This window comes from Ochlerotatus camptorhynchus, unplaced genomic scaffold (genome assembly GCF_037179485.1).
Source record: "Ochlerotatus camptorhynchus isolate MF236.1 unplaced genomic scaffold, CSIRO-AGI_Acam_v1.1 ptg000213l, whole genome shotgun sequence".
NCBI classification, from domain to species: Eukaryota; Metazoa; Arthropoda; class Insecta; order Diptera; family Culicidae; genus Ochlerotatus; species Ochlerotatus camptorhynchus.
This window is the reverse complement of record NW_027040703.1, coordinates 3,426,287-3,447,408: the sequence shown is the minus strand read 5'-3', so window position 1 is coordinate 3,447,408 and position 21,122 is coordinate 3,426,287. Positions and strand designations below refer to the sequence as shown.

At 37.8% G+C, this 21,122-nt stretch overlaps 1 protein-coding gene across 1 annotated transcript in view; it reads right to left on the bottom strand.

Annotated features, from left to right (window-relative positions):
- The window catches only part of Lmpt (Limpet), a 512,992-nt gene that overhangs the window by 421,806 nt on the left and 70,064 nt on the right, over nt 1–21,122 (bottom strand). The window contains exon 2 of the mRNA XM_065224671.1: nt 3,500–3,585. Within this exon, the coding sequence (XP_065080743.1) occupies nt 3,500–3,585 (86 nt within the window). The remainder of the gene's footprint in view (nt 1–3,499; nt 3,586–21,122) is intronic.

Genomic DNA, 21,122 nt, shown 5'->3' with positions numbered 1-21,122 from the left:
GCGCTGTTAAAATAGACGCGCAATTGACAACGACCGTTACGGTTGCTCTAAGAACAGCAGTCCAAAAAAAAAAATAACAACAAAAATACATTAAAAAACAATGAAACAATAAGACGAAAATTATTGTCTTAACAATGATTTATATTGTTGCATCTACAATAAATTTACCTTGATTTATGTTGTACAAAACAGCAAATTTCATGGTAAATGGAAAATTTACAATAAAAAAGGGGGGTTGTTAAGTATCTTAACAATGTAATTTTCGTGATTTCCCCATATATTTTTTTTTCAATAACATTATATATTATTGTTATTTTAATGTTGGTTGGCAAATTTATTGATTAAAAAAAAATAACAGTGTACTTTAGAGTGTATGTGTTGGCTTGACAGATCTACTTTATCGACTTTAAAAATAAATCGAAAAAATAAATAATCGCCCCGGGAAGGGAAGGGGGTGGTATTATAGTCGCTATATTCATAGTCTGGCGAATAGAATTTCGATCTATCAAAAAGCGGACCCAATTCTATATGTTGTAGACCACCAATTGAAAAGGTACATCAACTTTTATAAACAAAACGTTGATTATTCTTTCCTCACCAATAGAAGGTAAATTACCAGCATCATCGGATAGGAGAAACTTTCCACAACCTAAAGATGGTGTTAATTGGTGTAGGTGAGCCTTGAATCACGAGAAAACTGTTACCGAAATTTTGTTCGCAACAGCTGATGTGCTCTTTTCTGATGCTGGTCGTGATTTGCTCGATTGGTTCCGCTATTTGACAGCTCAATTGGTTCCCGAGATTCTATCCGCCAGACTATGAATATAGCGACTATAGGTGGTATGTCTGTTACGGGGGAGTCCTTTTTTTACTGGCTATGGATTGAGATTCGATCCGGAACTTGTAAGAAATGGAGGCCAACTCAACTGCACTCGATCTCTCTAGGTCACGTCTCCTTGGTGGTTGAGCGTCGGTGATAAGTTAATGCATTCTACTGGAGAGAATCGCCCATGAAATATGCTTCCACCTGAGAGTTCCTTTCTGACATCTTCAAGTGGTGGATTTTTTACGTTGGATAACGTCTTTCGGCAACATACGGGGGTACACAATTGAAAACAGTCATTTTGGATGCGTTACGTAAAATTAAAAGATTTTGAACGATAATAACTCAACCGTCTCTCGATAGATTTACGAGATAATGGCATCAATCGATTGGAAATATTTCTAGCAATTTGCTCAATGTTTCAAAACTATTGATTTCATTCTGTAAACTATTGAAAAATGGTTAAAAGTAAACCATTGTCTAAAGATGGTGAAAATCGATTGATTTTTTTATATTCTTATACTTTCTCCAACCGAGACATCAGATGCGAGTATCTGACACCTCTGATATTTTCTGTTCTACTATATAAGCGTCCAACAAGGTCGCCCGTTCCATCATTGTCAACAACATCAGCCCAACAAAACGGCCCTTTTCAGGGCCACCAAACTTTCGCAAAAGAGTTATTAAGGAATATTCCTAAAATATAATATACACAATTAAGTACAACACATAACAGACGTTATCCTGCGGTCGTATCTAGTATACAACCCTTCCAACTTTTTTATTATTATATTGTATGATTATTGACTGCACGGAAAAGGTCTGCATTAAGCGGGATTTAGATGAGGCAGGTGAGTTGAATTCAACTCAAACCGATCTGGTCGTAGGCGTTCAATTGACTTGGCAACGAATAGAGCAAGTCCGATATCGGTCAGATTTCTGGACGTTTATTTCGCAGATCAAGTGAGTTGAACGCTGAATTGAACCATCTTAACCCAGCAGAGGGTCTAGGATAAGAGATGAGTGGACGTGGACTGGCTGGTTTTGAGCCAAACGAACTGTCAAAGCCAGAGCCATACGAGCAGCGCCTATCTTGATTACATTGGTAGTGTTGCTGACACTCTCATAGTCTGCATACCCTAATAAAAAATAACCATAAACGAACGATAACCCAAATCATTGAACTATTCCACAAATGGTTTGGATGATACCCAGAACACGTCGTTAAGCAAATTAACCATACAATTTTTATTAGGGTATTTATTTTTATTGTTCGTGAAGTAACCCACAATGGTTTATTTTTATTGTTCGTGAAGTAACCCACAATGAAAACACACCAATATTTAATGTAACCACAATTTTTATTGTAATAGAGTTGTTCATTATTGTTCATGATCGAATCATGTTAACAATAAAATAAATGAAAAATACGATAAAAATCATTGTAACAACATTTTATTATGTACATTCATTGTACAGCTAGGTAGCAGTTTTGCCGTTTTCGCAAGAGGACAACATTATAACAATTATTTTTATTGTCGACTATAAATATTAATGTTAGAGCATTGTTTCCACTGAAAATTTCACTGTAATTTTTTTTTTTCGGGGTGTCATCTGAAGAAAAATTAACGCAGAAGCATGGTAATGTGCTTAATTTAAATTTTTCATGAACCATTTCATCAAAAACCTTCAGTGCTTTCAAGGGTGCGAATGTGTGAGAGTTGTGCGCTGAGCGACGCTGTGAGATAATCTCTCTTGCTTTCCAGAACCTCCCACTCCAACACGCATGCAACAGTTTGTTATCTTCCTCCAATCAGCAAACACCACAAAAGTAGGTATATCGCTTAATCCCTCGTATTGCAGTTCTGTTTACAACGGACACACAGCCCTATAGTAATAAATAGCATTAGTCATAGCCATTCAGCGATCTTGTCGCGATAAGGAATAATTGCAGTCGACGTCGACCGTTTGTTTTGGTACAAGTTCAGAAAAGTGTAAATAACCACTATCGATTTCAGTTTCAACGTGACAATGGGGTCCTGCTGTTCATCGTCGAACCACAACGAAGATGATGAATTTCTGCACCGTCAAACGCGATCGTTCCATCAGCCAGTACAACGGCAGCCGTCGCCACAACAGCGAATTCGCCAGCAAGTCCATGCGGCTCCATCGACGATTCGTATAGCTCAAATTTCCACATACAGAGTTCCCGTTGGGAATACAGCACCGTTGTCCGTCAGAAACAGTCCAAATGTGCTTATCAAACCGAAAGTAACGGTGGAGAGCTGTAAGGCCTGCGGCCAATCCGATCATACCAAGGCAGTCTGTCGATATAGGGAGAGACTTTGTTTCTACTGCCGCGAGGAAGGGCACATCATTTCAATTTGTCCGGCCAAGAAGCGTCAGCGGCAGCGAAGGCACACTCAACGCAGGCGACAACAAAACTTGCGTTTCTGATTGCAATTACCAAGCTTTTAGTGTTCTAGATGTTCCTCTTTCTGTTATATTTTATAAGCAGATGCCGCACTGCCAGCGGTTTCGAATTCAATGTTTATAGTCTGTTATAGCATATAAGCCTTGTGTCAGCAGTATTCTAAAAGCCAGACAAATCGATGACGATTGTTGTATGGAAGGAAGAAGAATGTATCGTTTGTTTGTTTTCTGGTAATGACTTACCTCCAAGCGTGCGGAGAAAATCCCGGGCACTGGTCCGGACAGTTGTCGCATTCGGCTCCGTCGAAGATTTCGTTGATGATCACTCCCTGAAAAAAGGACGTAAATATGATAATGTGAATGTGAAATGATCCGTTCGAAAATAAAAACTGAAAGGGAAACCATGAAACTTGAAGTGCTTAATTTATGACTTCTCCTTGAATCGTGAATGAAAGAAAGATGCTAGGGGTAACTATGCAGTCTGATATGTTAAGATTTGGCTTGTTTTCTGGCTTGCGGTAAAACTGCTATGATAACAATTAAATTAGTTAAAATGTTGTTCTTAAATAGTGCCATGGGATGTAATTCCAGTCCACGCTTCTATTCCGGGCCTATCGCTGGAACGCAGGTTTAAAGAAATTTTCTGTCTGCTCTTCCTTACTACGTGAATCTAAAAGGGTTTCATGAACTCGATCGAAAACAAATAATAACCCTGGCTTTTAACGATAACTTCAAATTATTAGCATAGAGCGAGATTACATCCCGTAGCCCTACGATGTGAACAACATTTCAAGAGAAATTGCGCCAAAACGAAGAAACGTGATACAAACGCATAACCCTCGCTACCTTCCGCTTGGAAAACCAACTTTTTACTCTCTTGAGCACTGCCATGCCCTCTGGTGATGGGTAGGACATTTAGAAATCTATTGGCAAATCAAAGTTGGCACTCGTGGAGAATAGAAGAACTATGAAAGTGATGATGGTTTCAAAATTTTCCACGGGGTGGTATACGAGTGCAATCTTAAAATGCTTTTATTTTGCAAATGGAGCAGTTTATTTAAATCTGGTTGCTGCTACAGTTGTAGAAAAGCTGAAATCTTTGTATACACCTAAAAATCTGAACAGAAATGATTTTTTCCATATTATGTGTCTATTGAGTAGTCCTTATGTTTTCTACTAACGTAGCATCAACCAGATTTAAATAAAATGCTCCATTTGCAAAATAAAAGCATTTTAAGATTGCACTCGTATACCTCACCGTGTAAAATTTTGAAACCATCATCACGAGTGCCAACTTTGATTTGCCAATAGGGATGATCAAATTACATCGATTGGGCTACAGTTTCGGATTAGCTCTGTGTGTGCAGTAACTAAAAGTTTTTTTTTGTACTAAAAGAATATTCGACAATGTTATGCGGAAGTGAAAATTTACAAAAGTATCGAGCGATCGCAGTCTGAGCGACGACAATGCACATTATTCATTTTAACTCCAGCACTTTGTAAACAAGTTCTCCTTCAAAATGACCTGAAGCTGAACAATGCATTACGTCCAATGCATACTTACATAATTATACTTATAAGTCAAGAGCAAATTTTCATTGCGTCGAAAGTAACAAGGTAAAAAAAGTCAAGCTATCAGTGTCAATCGATGCTCCTGCTATTACACTATATACTGTTCGAATATAGGATCACATCTCATTTTTAAATTTATTGAGTACAGACAGCAGAGTTGTTGTTATTCACATCGTCGTGATTGTGCGCTGCTAAATTTGCCGATTTTTTATCACACGGGCTATCGTTATTCGTTTTTTTTCCGTTCGGTATACCTGTAATATTGTTCTGGTTGTTAGTGGAAAGTGCAGTTCGTTGCGATAATCGTCTAATTAGAGCATATTTTGTGTTGTGAAAACAGTGAAAAAGTTATCCAATCAGACATTTTGTAGTGTATACTGTCTAGCATTGGGCGATCTTGAGAATCCAATTCCTCTTTGCGTATTAGAGCATCTCCACCGCTGTTTCTAAATCACTTTTGGAAACTGAGCCAGCATGACTTCCGCCTGTGACCAATGCGCTAAACCAGTTAAAGGCGATTAAGAATCCGTCTCCTGCATAGTTTTTTTGCGACAAGATGATTCACCTAAATTGCGGGTGCAGTTTCGAACGCCTTTGGATACGGTTGTGTTTTAAGTTTGTTCTCTGTATTGTGCGTGCGTTCGCTCTCATAGTTTTCGGCTGCAATTACTTTCCGGGAAGTTTTAGAATAGAGAAAGAAAACGTGATTCAACATGTTTGCAAGCATCAGAAGAGATGTCGCGATCTGCGTTGTTTGATTTTCTCCCGGACCAGAAATTAGTGGCATCGCGAGTGATAATTTTTAATTTCAGTTTATTTACGCGCTGCAAGGTGCGTGAAAGAGCTCGGCACAATCGGTGTTAATGTTGGCTCGCTTGTAACTTTTTTTTGTTGTGTTTTCGAAAGAAATTGATCGAAATTGTACCAAAAGTGCTTCTGAACGTGTTTCGCAGTTGGGTGTGGTGAAATTCGTGAATTCGCGGTTTATGTTCAGTGAAAATTCCGTGTCACAAAATTGCTCACCGAGTTTCCTTTTTTTGCCATTCGACGACGACAGGTTTGCGAGAGAAAAATAAGCATCGGGAATGTGCTCCCGGATGTATTGATTTGGTGAGTACGTTCCAGTTGAAAATTGCTCTTATACATATCTCGATTGCATTTTCGAGAGGACGTTCGGAGATCTTTGAGATTTAGGCGTTGTTGCATTTGCGGGCAGATGAGTTGGTCGCCGGTAAGGGCCAGTAAGTGCTGCCAGCAGATGAATCAAGAGGTATTCGAAACAAAATTGATAAGAAATGTCCATTCAAATCGATTTAATACAGTTGAACAAATTTCAAAACTATATACGTGCCAGATTTGGAAATAATATTTTTTGAATCTGGAAGTGTGTTTATGATACCATTATCCATTTGATAAAGGTAGAGTGAACATGCGGGGCTTATTGTAAGTAAAAGTGACCTCGGAGTGGTCGTGAATTACCAGGCATTCTGAAATGGGTCACTGGAGCTGCAATAGAGCTAACACCTTCTAACTCCCGGACTAAACCTGCTTTAATTTAAGGGTAATAAAAAGCAGTTTTCTTCCATAATAACACTGCCGGACAGTGGGGGTTAGATTGTACACACACACACACACACATCTCATTTTTAAATTTATTTACCAGTCAAATTGCTTTTTGACGTAATCACCTTCCGTTCAAAATATTTTTCGATGTTACTTAAGTCACCCGGTTTCTATGGAGATGCCGTTTGTCTTAAGTAACAGCGCAGAGAAACCCATGAAAAGTGCACGTTCGTCATTTCGCTTTCTCATTAATATGTTAAAGTGAATAAATCGAATTGTTCGTCGCTAAGGTGATTTCGGTGGTCCTAAAATGATGAATGTGCTGCACGTAAGGAACCGTGATTGATAATTCTCCACAATATCGTGGTAAATACACTTTGACTTAAGTAACATTAGGGGGCCACCAAACGACGTATAATAACATTTGACACAAAAACCAGTATTTCTTAGCATAAAAGCTAGCGATTTGCCTTTGTATGATTAAAACCCGGCTGAATATGTTAAACATTGCTATCACTATAGGGCTGTCCATAAACTACGTAGACAGTTTAGGGGGGGGGGGGGTGACAATTATCTACGGCCCATACAAATTTTAAAAATTTTGTATGGACAATTGTCTACGCAGGGGGAGGGGGGGGGTCAAGAATCCCAAAAAACTGGCTACGTAGTTTATGAACAAGGATGTGTTTAATCAAAATATGAATAACTTTTCGGTCATCAAAACAAAACTTTATTTTTCCCGGATCGGTGCGAATGTTGCTTTCGACATAATGAAAATTTGCTCTTGAAGTAACATTGATCGATTCTCTTCACTACACGAAACGAAAATCAATTATTTTATTCATGTTTTTAATTTTTTCATTTTTGCCAAAAAATCAGCCTAATACATTCCATAAGACAAACCACATAGGTCCTATAAGAATGCATAAAAGGTATGTGTGACCGCTTATACATTTCATTTGACACATGATCTTCATTAACTTTTTGCAAGGCGTCTGCTTATTGGTTGACTTATACATTTTATGAATAATCAGCAATAGAAATTTGCCAAAAAGTATAAGGAGATTTCTATCCGTGTAGCCTCTTCATTGACTTTCTCTTTCGTTAATAACTTGGATACAGAACCGTTTCTTGTCGTGTTTGTCGTATTTGAAGCTACACTGTACCAAAACACCGTCCTCTGTTTGAATGAAACCTTAGACCATTCAAATCGTAACATCGAAATCCCTGCTTCGAATGATAGATGCAACCGACGGACGATTGTTCTGCTCTCTGCAGAATGATTGTCATCTTAAATTGAAATCCATATGGTATTGGTTCAACCCCCTTAACGTAAATCATTAAAAACGATGATGTAAATTATTCTTTAGAACGTCATTTGCTGGTTAGAGCAGACAAACGAGGTGGAAGCATAGCCATCATCGCTATCACAGGTCGTATACGAACATTGGTAAACCGTAGAAACCCAAAATTGTCTATTTCGTGGTGGAGGAAGTTTCCTCTACCAACAAACTATTTTTGTATCCATGATGAAATGGCTGTTCCATATGGAAATGTAAACAATCAAATTATGAATCTTGTCTGAGGCATTTGCAAGTGTCCTCTGAGCGCTGTATGGTTTACAGTAAATTTTCAAATTAATATCATCCTTTATTTGGAGGACAGTCATATGGATGCTCATCAGTTGGTGCTGAATTCAACCATAAGGCACCCTGATTTAAAAAATACCATAAACGAATGATAACCCAAAAGATTGAACTATTCCACAAATGGTTTGGATGATACTAGGAACACGATGTTAAGCAAAATAACCGTAATTTTTTTATTAGGGCCATCATCCGAAATTCGAAAGCATATTGTTAAAGGGCTCGAGCAATACAATAATCATTCGAAGTATTGCGGATATTTTCGTTCAGTGTAATGCAATGTTCAGCACTCAGAATTTTGTTTACTTAGATGTTACATGAACACATGTATTGATTTTTTCCATCTAGTTTTAACGTAAATTTTACGTTTTTATGTAGGGGAAATGACGGCTTCGGCATGACAGACTATTTTCGGCAACCCAAATTGAAACAGTATTTTCACTGGATTTTCTTACGAAAACACTTCGCTGAATGCATGCAAACGATTCTTTATGCTTTCAGCTTCAATTTGACTATATTTTTACCACTGAGAAAAAGCAATCTAGCAGGGTTTTCTTGAAATGAAACACATGCACTACAAATTGTAGCTGATTTCGAGCTGCCGATAATAGAACAGCAGATTTACATGCAGTTCAAATGGAACGGTTGCCGAAGAAAAACTGGTTGCCGACAATACTCGCTCTCACTAGAGAAGATTGGAGCTTTGTAAAAGCGTTTCAAAACAGTTTTTGACAATTCTTTCGACTGAAATTGTTAGAGCAGCTGGCAGCAATAGATTGTAAACAAACCAATACTGCATATGTGTGCGTTCCTTAGAGAAAAAGGCTATAGAAAGAAGGTCGCTGCTTAGGTTGCCGAGAATACGTAAATTCTCCTAGATCGGTTCGAAAGTTTTAATTTCAATCCACATAAAACTGTAATACACACTTAGTTTTTTCTACCGAGCTCGGCTGTGCAAATCTCGGCAAAATAAGTTTTACTGAGATCTCAGCAAACATTTAATTTGTTTGCTGTGATTCAGCTAAGTATTATCCGAGACTCCGCTATCAAATGTCACTTTTGCTGAGATCCCAGTGAAACTTATTCTGCCGAGATTTGCACAGCCGAGCTCAGTAGAAAAAAACTAAGTGTGTAGGTAGCATAGGCCTTTGAAAAAAATTTAACTTTATTTTCTTGTAACATCTAAGTGAAAATTACTCAAAGTGAAAAGATCTTTCCCTAATCCACTAAATAGAAAGCAAATCTATGTTAAAGTACTTTCTAAGTAAATTTTATTACACTTTCACTTAAATTTCAGTAAATTTCTTCGTAGTATCCAAACTGTTGTTAGGCGTTCGAAAATAATTTTTCGAAATAATAAAAATAAATTGGATACATACTTTGTAAGGATTTGCAGGATGAAAAAACCACGACGCGTACTCAACGGTTATACATTTTAATCCGCACGCTTTACTTGCTTTTACACGAATGAAATCAAAACGGATCTAGATGAACCCATAAAGGTGGTTTCAATTTTTAGAACGGAAATACACTGTCAAAACATAGAACACAATCTGGACAGAAAATACACACTCAAACATAAAACACAATATCTGGCTTAAAACTAGAAAATGGATTACACACTAATCATAACAGGCACATAATTATACTACAACTCGGCCATGCCTGACTATTGATGGGCTCGATCATGAGAACACAGATACACATAAAACACAGAAATTGAACACACATATACACAAACAGAATGTATTGCCTTCTCTTATTGTCACATTCAATGATGCACAGTATCAGAATCACTATCATTTGAATCCCGCCAATCAGCCCACCGCTTCATGCGTGACGATTCGATTATGCCGTCATAAGGTAATTGTGATATTTGTCCATTTTCAATGTCTCTGACAACATATCTATCATTCGGAAGAACTTTATGTATGCGATAGGGGCCTTTGAACTTAGGAACAAATTTTTTGTTGGTTCCAATAGTAGTACCAATATTTCGAATCACAACGTAATCACCTTCGGAAAATACACTGGGAGGCCTATGTTTCTTATCATGCAATTCAGAATTGCGATTCTGAGAATGTTCTATACATTCTGCAGCGGAACGTCGTAGGGATTCTAAATCTCGCACGGAATCTGAATTCAGCTTATCATCAAGATACTCGGAAAGGACATCCACCACGAAACCACGCTGTTGAACTCCATACAAAAGTATGCTGGGGGTCTTACCAGTACTCGAGTGAACGGAATTGTTTATAGCATATTCAACTTTCCTCAACATCGTACACCAATTCGAATGTTGAGCAGGTTCTGTAAGCTTAGCTAACATCGACTTGATAATTCGATTGACTCGTTCGACTTGGCCATTTGCCTGAGCGGAAGCAGTAGCTACTTTCACATGTTCGATACTATTTTCTAAGAGATATGAACTGAATTCCAAAGAAGTGAAGCAAGTCCCGCGATCACTAACAATCCTCCTTGTTCGACTATAACTGTCAAAGTACTTATCGAGACATACACAAACTTCTTTCGTACTGGTCGAGTTCACTGGGTACAATTTGACAAACTTCGTGAACGCGTCAACTACTACCAGAATGTGCTTTCTCTTGGATACAACTGAAGGTAGTGGGCCAAAATGATCAATATGTATGGTATCGAAAGGAACAGGTTTCTTCGGAATACTATACAAAGCACGACTATCGGAATTAGGATCGGAATGAACAATACAACGTACAAAATACTTAACATATTTCTCCACTTCAGCTTTCATGTTCGGAAACCAATAATGCATCTGAATCTGTGTGTGGATCTTTGTAATTCCCATATGGCATAACTTCTCATGCACACTGCGTATAACATGTGTCTTCATTTCCTTTGGTACATAAAACTGAAGTTTTCCAATTCTACTACTGCGATACACCAATTCATCCTCAAGAGTGAAATGCTTAACGGGTCCATTCTCTAACCTTTCCCTTAGCTCGATAATATCTTTATCACGGCCCTGCGTTACTTGAAGTTGAACTTGGTCAGAGTTATCATAAGTTACAATGCTGGCGGAGGGAAGCCGACTCAAAGCATCTACATGGTTCATAAGCTTACCATTGCGATGCTGAATGGTGTAATGATAGTTTTCCAACTCCATAGCCCATCTTTCAATTCTAGCATTAACACTCTTCTTGTTCAAAGTCATCGTGAGCGAGTTACAATCTGTTATGATGCGGAATGGAATGCCTTCCAAATAAATGCGGAATTTTCTTAGCGAGTAGATGATTGCTAAGGTCTCGAGCTCAAAGCTGTGATAACGTGATTCAGCAGCAGTTGTTCGCTTGGAGAAATAACCGATTGGATGGAACTTCGCATCGTCCTGCTTTTGCATCAATATTCCCCCGAAACCTGCACTACTCGCATCACAATGTAGCTCTGTTTCTCGCTTTGGATTATAAAGCGCTAGTACAGGAGAAGTAATCAGCTTGCTGCGTAAGGTTTCAAAAGCATCTTTACATTTCTCATCGAACTTAAACTTCACCCCAGGGTTCGTCAAAGCACGTAGTGGCATGGCAATCGTTGAAAATGATGGGACAAACCTTCGGAAATAGGAAAATAGTCCTAAGCATTTACTTAATTGTTTTGCGTCACATGGTAGAGGCAGCTTTTCAATTGCAGTCCATTGAACATTGTTTGGCCTGATGCCGCGTTCACTCACAGTGAATCCCAATAACTCGATCTCCGTAAAACAGAATTGGCACTTCTGAAACTTGATCTCTAGTCTAAACCCTGCCAATGTTCTGAGGACTTGTTGCAAAACATCAACATGCTCTTGAATCGTAGTTGTTGCAATTGTGATATCGTCCAGATAGACTGTGATAGTTCCTTCTTTGATGAATTGTGCCAAGACAAAATTGATAAATCGCTGAAACACTGCCGGAGCGTTACGTAATCCAAACAGCATTTTCAAATATTCATACTGCCCATTTGCCGTCACGAAAGCCGTATACGGAATGGTGTCTTTAGCCACATTAACCTGATGAAAACCATTTTTGAGATCCAGCACGGTAAAATACTTCTTTCTCTCAACACGCTCTAGACAGTCTAGACTCGTACAGTCAACTTGTTCAACGCACTGTAGCAACAATCAATACGAAACTAACGATTTTAAATTGACTCACTACTTGACTAGCCTATTGGTCCCAAGCAAACGATTAACGTACCCCATTCTAGTCAAATTTTAGTACAGCGCAATGTTTGTTTTGATTCGCTATGAAAGTTTGACAGATAAAATTAGGGGTTATTGGTTTTTCCTATGTTTCGAGGGGTGAATCGATTAGCTTGGGACCGAAGAGAGTACAAGAGCTGAGCCAAAAATTTGAGCACGTTATTTCGGGAGCCTCTAGTCTTAGAGTTACCTCTATGACTGTAGTCCACACACATCCGCTTTTCGCCAGACTTCTTCGTTGTTAAAACAATCGGAAAAGCGTAGGGCGAGTCACTAGGCCGTATAATGGTATAATGTTTTCACTCAATAACTCCTCGACTATACGATCCACTGCAAGTTTGTCGGAATATGAAAGTCTCCGTGGAGCAAAATTAATTGGGATATCGGAAGTAAGCTTCAACTTCATTTCGTAACTATGTTCCTGAATTGGGATATTCTGAAGGTCAAGATAGTCTTCCTGGATGATTTTCAAAATCTTACTCCGATTATCAACACTCAATTCTGGATTTATCGCATAATCATAATCACTATCATTCAGGTCAATACAAAATACATCAGGTACGGGGTAACAATGGGACATTATAACAGGTATTCTTCCTTCGAGCGGAACAGGATTTGACAGAACGGAATTATTTAGCACATTAACATTGGAAATATCGGAATGAATGGAACTGAACTGAACGGAATCAATCGAATCCAGCTGCTTTGACATTGTCGGAACAAGCGGAACAACAACCCGAGGTACCAAATTAGGCATATTAGAGATCACTGAAGCCGGTGAATGGTCACACTGATTACATGTTATAATAAGTTCTGAATGCGCATCATTTGAATAATCAAACACACAATGTAGCACTTTTCCAGAAATTTTTATTCGATTTGGGTCGGATCCAATTTCAAGTTCAATGTTAGATTTCATGTCAATTAAATCAATAAATCTTGTGTCGTACAGGGTAATGCCGACTTCTTTCAAAAAATTGCGACCCAGAAGTAAAGGAACACAAAGGTAGTTATCTGGTACTACATGTACCTTTAAGCAAATTTTACGATCACGGAAGGAGATAGATGCTCTGATTATTCCGTAGGTGCATAGTGGGTAGTTACCTATGCTTTTGTATCCTGACTCCACGTTTTCTCTCGGACCCATCGATTGTGGGACCACTGATCTCCGCACAAAACTAATTGGACTACCCGTGTCGAACATAGAAAGTACAGTGCTACATAAGTGTGTGTTACTGTCAATACCTTTTTCTTCAAAAATATATGATTAGTAAATGGTGTACACACTTAAAAATAATTTTCGAGCTTGGCAATGCATATTACCGAACTAACACGACATTTACCTAATTTACTGAAAATTCAGCAAATAAACAACTTCAACTGAGAGTCAGTAACAATTCTAGCTGACATTTCGGAAAATTCATGCATTTATCCGAAATTCGGCAACACTGGATGCCGAGCACCAACGATAACAATATTTTCGCTGATCTCGGTAATCTATTTACAGGAATTCCGTTTCAGCAGTGGTAGTTTACCAAGATTAGGCAATTCAGCTGTCATTCATCACTATATTCCATAGGGAACGAAAACATATTCGCGGGTTCGGGACCGTAGACACTTGCATTGAAATCAGTTTAACTGTCCTATTGAGTGTGGATCCATTTCAAGGAATACTTGAAGAACAGAAAGATTTCACTTTTTATTTCGTTAGTATTATTGATATTTTTTCTCCTCTGTTCGGGACATAAAACTACTGCTACCAGTTATTTGATCTATTGTAGTATCCTTAGTTTAGTGCATTTCGTATTACTTCATCACTGTTGAGAAATGATGAAGTATTCGGTTTTGATACAGTTGACATTCTTGCATTTATCGCAAGGATCCGGCTCTAATTGAAAGGTCCCGCTATTTATATCCTTCTGAGTGTTGGAACAACCTCCAAAGGCGGGCCCCTTTGACAGTCAACATTGGATTCCTTAGCAACAAAATTAAAGAATGATACCGATAGTGACCACCCAACAAACAATTGAGAGCTCTTATAAAACACCTGAGTTGATCAAACGTTGAATAATAGCTTCCAGAGTTGAACAAGAATGTAGTTGTATTGCCATTTGATTAAAAGTTTTAAAAGCTGTTGGAGCACTCTTAAATGATTGTTTACGTTCGGTTTAACTATATGCTTTATAAGACCTACGATAACTTTTATAGCACCTTTGTTAAACTGATTGACAAGAGCTATATAGAACGTGGAATAAACACATCAAAACAAACCATTGGGAGCTCTTATACAACACCTGAGTTGATCAAACGTTGAATAATAGCTTCCAGAGTTGTACAAGAATGTAGTTGTATTGCCATTTGGTTAAAAGCTTCAAAAGCTGCTTGGAGCACTCTTAAATGATTGTTTACGTTCGACCAACCACCAACCACAATTTTGTTGCTAAAAATAGCACAAGTGATAGGCACGTTTATATGACCATAAGGCAATGATTATTCGACTGCAAGAGAATTCACTCAAGATGAGCTTCATATACTTCTCTCATATGATCAAAATATGTATTCAAGAATAGAGCAGATGGAAACAGAAGCGGCTGGCAATCCGGGATCATGAGTTCGAATCTTGCTTCGAGAAGGTGGAGTAGGTGTTATTAATAAATGCAAACATTAATTTAAGGCATATATCATATAATCAACGATAACATTTCTAGATAAATTCTCTCAATTAATGATTAGAGAGATTAATTGAAAGAATATCAATCAAAGATTGAACAGATGCTTGTTACTACTTCCTCCATGATCACAGAATGTGAATTATGGCATAATTACATATTTTTTCAATGTTCACAAATAAATTAAATTAATAAAAACTGTACAAGCAATTATTTTGGCGTACCACGACAATTGTTAAACTAATTTTAATCTGTGAATATTGTGAGTACTTACACAACGGTTATTAAAGAGTCATTGAAAAGTGTTATAAACGCTTTTCACCGATTGCTGTTCAATTAATATTTAGGAGTCATAAAAGAGTGTAACAAACGCCTCTCAGGTTTCCTCTCTACTAAATTTCAAAGCAGCTGTCAGGAAGTGTCTACAAACGTTGTATAAGAGCTTTCACCAAAACAATAAAGCTTGACTTTAAATATGTATCTATAAACGTTGTATAAAAGTTGCTTCTACTCCTATACCGCGTATACATATAATGCTGTAGTTGAGCAGTTTCTCCAAACCAGTGTACAAGAGTTTTACAGAAGTTGTAATAAACAAATTGTACAGTTATTATTCAGCATGCAGTTGAATAAAATCACAATGGAAGCGTTTCTTCAACAAGAAATTGATTTTGGGTAAACATTTTACTGAATACGTTAGACAACACCTTTCTGTTGCAGTTGTATAGGTTCTCCAAACCAGTGTAAACAAGGGTTTTATAAAAGTTGTGGTGAACACATTGTGCAATTATTATTCAACATGCAGCTGAACAAAATCAAAACGAAAGCGTTTCTTCAACTGGAAATTGTTACTTGGGCATGCATCAGAACCCTAGTCTTAATCACTTCAAACTAGGGAACAACGAATAGAAGATTAGGAATCACATAGATGAAGACTAACTAACTAATTTTTTCCTTGTTTCAAGATCATCCTCGGTCCAGGCAACCCGAGGACTTATCACTATCAACAAGGCATAACAAGTAACAAGGACTAAGATGTGTTCCTTTGATTACTGCAAAATCCTGTTCCCCTAGTTTGAAGTAGTCAAGACTAGGAATCGGTGGTAGATCTTACATCCCGTAACGTACCACGAAAAGGTGATCTACCCACGTTACGGAGCATTATTGATATACATACACATCTAGTCCTGATACATGTCTATTTATGATGTTCAGCTGGAAATGGAATAATACATCGCAAAGTTTCAATTCTCAGGCTCTCTAAACTATTGGAATGTCGGAAGTTGTATGCGTTGTTTGTACGCGTTCGAGTGAGAACATATTTTGAGCCAGCTTATTTTAATAAAATAGAAATTGTTTGTTGATGCAAGCTAAATATGGATGCTTAATTTTATGTCATTTATTTGTTTCATAAAATTTAGCTGAAACCTCGGTTCAATTAATTTTGATTGTTTACATTTTAAGCCGAGAATTTAGTTTGATCATACGGTTCATACCGATATTTTCAGCAAAATGCACCAGCTGTCATTTGCACTCTAAACCGAGATTATCAGTAATCGTTTATTTGGCGAGATCATTGCTGAGCACTCAGCTGTGCGAATCTCGGCAATAAACAACCGAGATTCGGCAAAAAATCTAAGTGTGTATGATTTTTAATGAATTTTCATGACGTCATGTACTTTACAAACAATTATATCTGAAGGTTACGTGTTTTTTTCCAGTGAAATTTATGTGATTTTTTTTTTGAATGAGTCTTATATCTGAAACATTGTAGAACCAAAAAGGGTTTCTGTTCGTGCTGACGGGACACTGACTCTTCATGCACAGACCATGTTACACCCACAGAATAACAGTTGTTTATATGATTTACTTATAAGGAGAAAACAGTTTTAGCAACGCAGTCATCGCCAATCAGATGGAATGGCTTCGGCAGTTTTTAGAGATGACGAGCGGAAGGAAGTGGTAAGCAGCGGAGATCGGAAATTTCCTGGAACTTGTTGAGCTAAGCGATTCGTTAAAGGTTTTCGGAATCCCTCCACTTCGCGTTTTCTTCTTCTTCTTCTTCTTCTTCTTCGCATTTCAAGCTTATTGCATATCGCATATTAGCTTATTGCGTGCTCTCAACTTAGTGTTCTATATGCAGTTCCACAGTTATTAATTGAGAGCTTTCGATGCCTGTACCATTTTTGCATTGGTATAATTGTGTGGCAAATCCAATCATGCTTCTATGCCCAGGGCAGTCACGAAATTTTTCAACCCGAAAAATTCCTAGACTGGACCGGGAATCGAACCCAGCCACCTCCAGCATGGTCTTGCTTTGTAGCTGTGCCTTTACCGACTGAGCTAAGGGAGGCCCCACTTCACGTTTTCATTGCCACTATTATCGCTATCCAGAAGTCATAAAGATCTAAAAAATAAACGCAATGCTTGCTTCTCTGCAGCAAATATGTAGATATTACTTTTTAGAACAGAACGCAGAATCATAACAGCAACACGATTTTCTTATGCTCATAGGGTTGCTAGAATTTCAAATTAAATATCAACCCAAGGGGTAGGTCACTCCGCACACCAATCTTGGGTCATCTTTTTTGTCAGTGTGCTGCTATTGTGTCACAAGTGTGCCAATTGTGCAGGTCATAGAGCAAGCTGCGATTGTTTGTAAAATACCCATCCCGGCAACCCGGTACTTCTGACACCTTGAATGAATACCCCTCACCATCCCTCTCCAACCGGAGAGTCTGGTAAAGAGAGATGATCAAATCGATTTGTACCTTCCTAAAGTTGTCCTTGCTCGCTTTTTACTCTCTATATGCAATTTTCACACTGCCGTACTTTAACGGAACTATCAATTCTATACTTTCATCTCCTCATCTATCGTATAAAAATTACCACTTTAGTCTGTTATTTGAAATTAGCAATCTTCAACTATGTAGATTGTTGACTTCACGCAGAAGTATTACCAACCGGTGGAAATTAACGATTTTAAATTGGCTCACTACTTGACTAGTCTATTGGTCCCAAGTGAATCGATTAACGTACCCCATTATAGTCGAAATTCTAGTACTACACTATGTTTGTTTTGATTCGCTATGAAAGTTTGACAGATAAAATGAGGGGTTCGTGGATTTTCCTATGTTTTAAGGGGTGAATCGATTAGTTTGGGACCGAAGAGAGTACCAAAGCTGAGCCAAAAAGTTGAGCACGTTTCGTTGGGACCTTCTAGTCTTAGAGTTACCTCTATGGTGTATTACTAAACATATAGTCAAAGCACGATAAATCTTTTTTCATCTCTTACATTTAAACCCATCTACTCGCATCGCTCTCCACCTTTTTGCAGGAAATCTTCAAAATCATAATTAATCGTGTTTCTATCTATTAAGCGTGAGTGCATCTCACAACAGAAAAGCAAAAAAAAAATCCTGCTTCTTAGATAGAGTCGCCTCCCTCGGGTGAATATGACTTCTTTAGTTTCAGAGTTGGTTGGAAATGCTAACATGAAGCTTTAGTGTGATAATTTATTGGCTAGATAATGATCTTTAGAAGAGGGTAGGTGGATAGTTCCGTTAGAGTACGGCAGTATGAAAATTGAATAGAAGTTGAAAATGAGCGAAGGGCCATTAATGCGACAGTTCCGGAGTGATTTGAGATTTGGGCGTAATTGTAGTTGTAAACAAACACGCCAATCGCCAATTTATCGCAAATAAAAGCTCAATTTTGAAAACTAATAACACTATGAGGTAGAAGTATGATTCCTCTATCATTTGGTATAGTTTGTTTATAAGATTGAGCTTTTATTCACGAGAAATCGGCGATTGACCTGTTTGTTTACAAATACAATTACGCCCAAATCTCAAATCACTCCGGAGTTTTTAAAGATAGCCGCACATCTTTTGCCTAACCCGTACGATGTACGCGGAGACTTGAAGTATGTCTCCAAGTGTACAGGCAAAAAATGTGCGTCCCTCTTTTGCTCATAAACTGACTGCGGCTGTGGAATAGTTCTAGCGACGTTTTCATCACTACCTAAAGCCCCACGTTGCGAGAGCATTTCCAGTCGATGGTGTGTTATAATGCTATTCTTGTTTACCCAACTATTGTGTTGCCCCTCTCGTCTTTAGTTTGTTTTGTGTGAGTTGCAGCATTATTTGAATTGAGGGTGCTAATGGGGTCTGATTAACTGCCTCTTTCTATTAAGCCCACTCTAGAACCACCATTTCGTATTTAGATCTATAAGTGAACCGAGAAGTGAACTGCTGTGTTGAGTTCCTGTGGTATATTCAATTGAAGGATGTACCATGAGGAACACCACATAATATTGTGAACAACTTCAATGACAGTTGTCCAGAAGTGCTCCTATTTTATTTACCACAATCCAATACCTACGAGATTGTGCCCAAGTTGTGCCGAATCTAATTTCGGCACAATGTGCTGAGTGACTTACCCCTTGTACCAACCTCGTTAATTAGAAAATCAAAGTTGGCCCCGTGGAAAATAGTGCAAAAAAAACAATGAACGTGATGATGATTATAAAATTTTGCACGGTGAGGTATACAAGTGCAATCTTAAAATGTATTTATTTTAAGAACAAAATATTTTAATTAAATCTGGAAAATGATACACTAATTAAATTTGACACATTTTTATTGGCGAATTTCCATGTAAAATTCCACAAGATTTTCATGTATCCACACATAAACAGAATCCACTCATGAATATGTATGAATGAATTTTATGTGTACATGTGTCCGATACATATATATCATTTGTTTATCACATTGCAAAAATTCATGTGTAGGACACATAAAAATAATCATTGAATTTTTATTAGTGAAGTTAATCTGTAAGGGTTCTCTACCAGCGTTTTACTGGTTGAAAATAAAAAACAAACCGTTGTCAAGTCGAACATTTTGACAGCTGATTTCGTGGTTGAAAATAATAAACAAATCGATTTTGCACGGCTACACTAGCAACGTTGTATTGGTGAAATCTTGCGGCAAGAAGTAAATTCTCCAAGGGAGCCAACCAGGCCAGTGACAAGGCCTATACCAACAGCAGCGTTTGACAGTAGGCAGCATGTCTCGGGCTCAAATAATTTATTTTGCTGTGCTGGGCCCGCTGTCACTGTATAACATGTTGCCTACGCGCCTGCCACTGGTCTGGAGCCAACTTTGATATGCCAATATGAATGAAGTGTCGTTCAGATTAGCGGGGATTAATGGTAATGCAAATAGAGATTAGTGACGTTTAACGGACGTACACTAGCGGAGGCAACGCCGTGTGAAGTTGTATATTATTTTCCTCTGGCTAACCTAAAAAATGTAATGAAAGTAGATCTGTCAAAATGAGTTTGACATCGATTTGTTATGTATTTTCCTCGGATATTCACTAACACTCTCTTACGTATCGCACCAATACAACCGGACGTGATAAAATTGAATGGAAAAAGGATTCCTTGGTATCAATCGGGTCACTAATCTTGCCTTCATAAAAATACACCATTAACGAACGATTTCCCAAATCATAGAACTTTTCCACAAATGGTTTGGATGACACCCCGAACACGTCGTTAAGCAAAATAACCATACAAATTTTATTAGGTCAATGCAATGGCACGTGGTCATAATGTCTTAGGAGCATTTTTCCTGAATTGAAGATCGAATCATATCGCCTTCTTTAAGCTAACTTAAGCTCAAAATTATCAAGGGAGTTTTTACGCGATCATTAAAATTCAGTTTTTTTGTTTTGTGTAGATTCAATCAGCGCCTTCTTTCCTTTTGTATGAGGCTTATAGCGGTAAGCTCCATCGAAGATAATAAGCGATTTAATAATGTATAACGGAAATGATAATTTGGCTCTGTAAAGTTTATTCGTTTGAGCCTGTACAAATAGATTTATTACAAAAAAAAAATGCTAAAACTGTTCATTGTTGACCCTTCTTAAATCCTCATGAAACCATAAAATACTTACCGGTGGTTTACTAGCGTACTTAGACCATCCCGATTGGGTGCTCATTTAACTCCAACGGAAGCTTCGGCTACAAAACAAACATTTTAAAAATCTTCTTCCAAAAGATTTAAAAGTTTACTTTTAATATTCTATTTGTATTGATGATGTAAATAGGGCTTAGAACTATCAATTTGGATACTAATCATTTGAACTTTCCTCTGAATTTGGTATCATTCGTGATGATTTTCTTAAGGTGG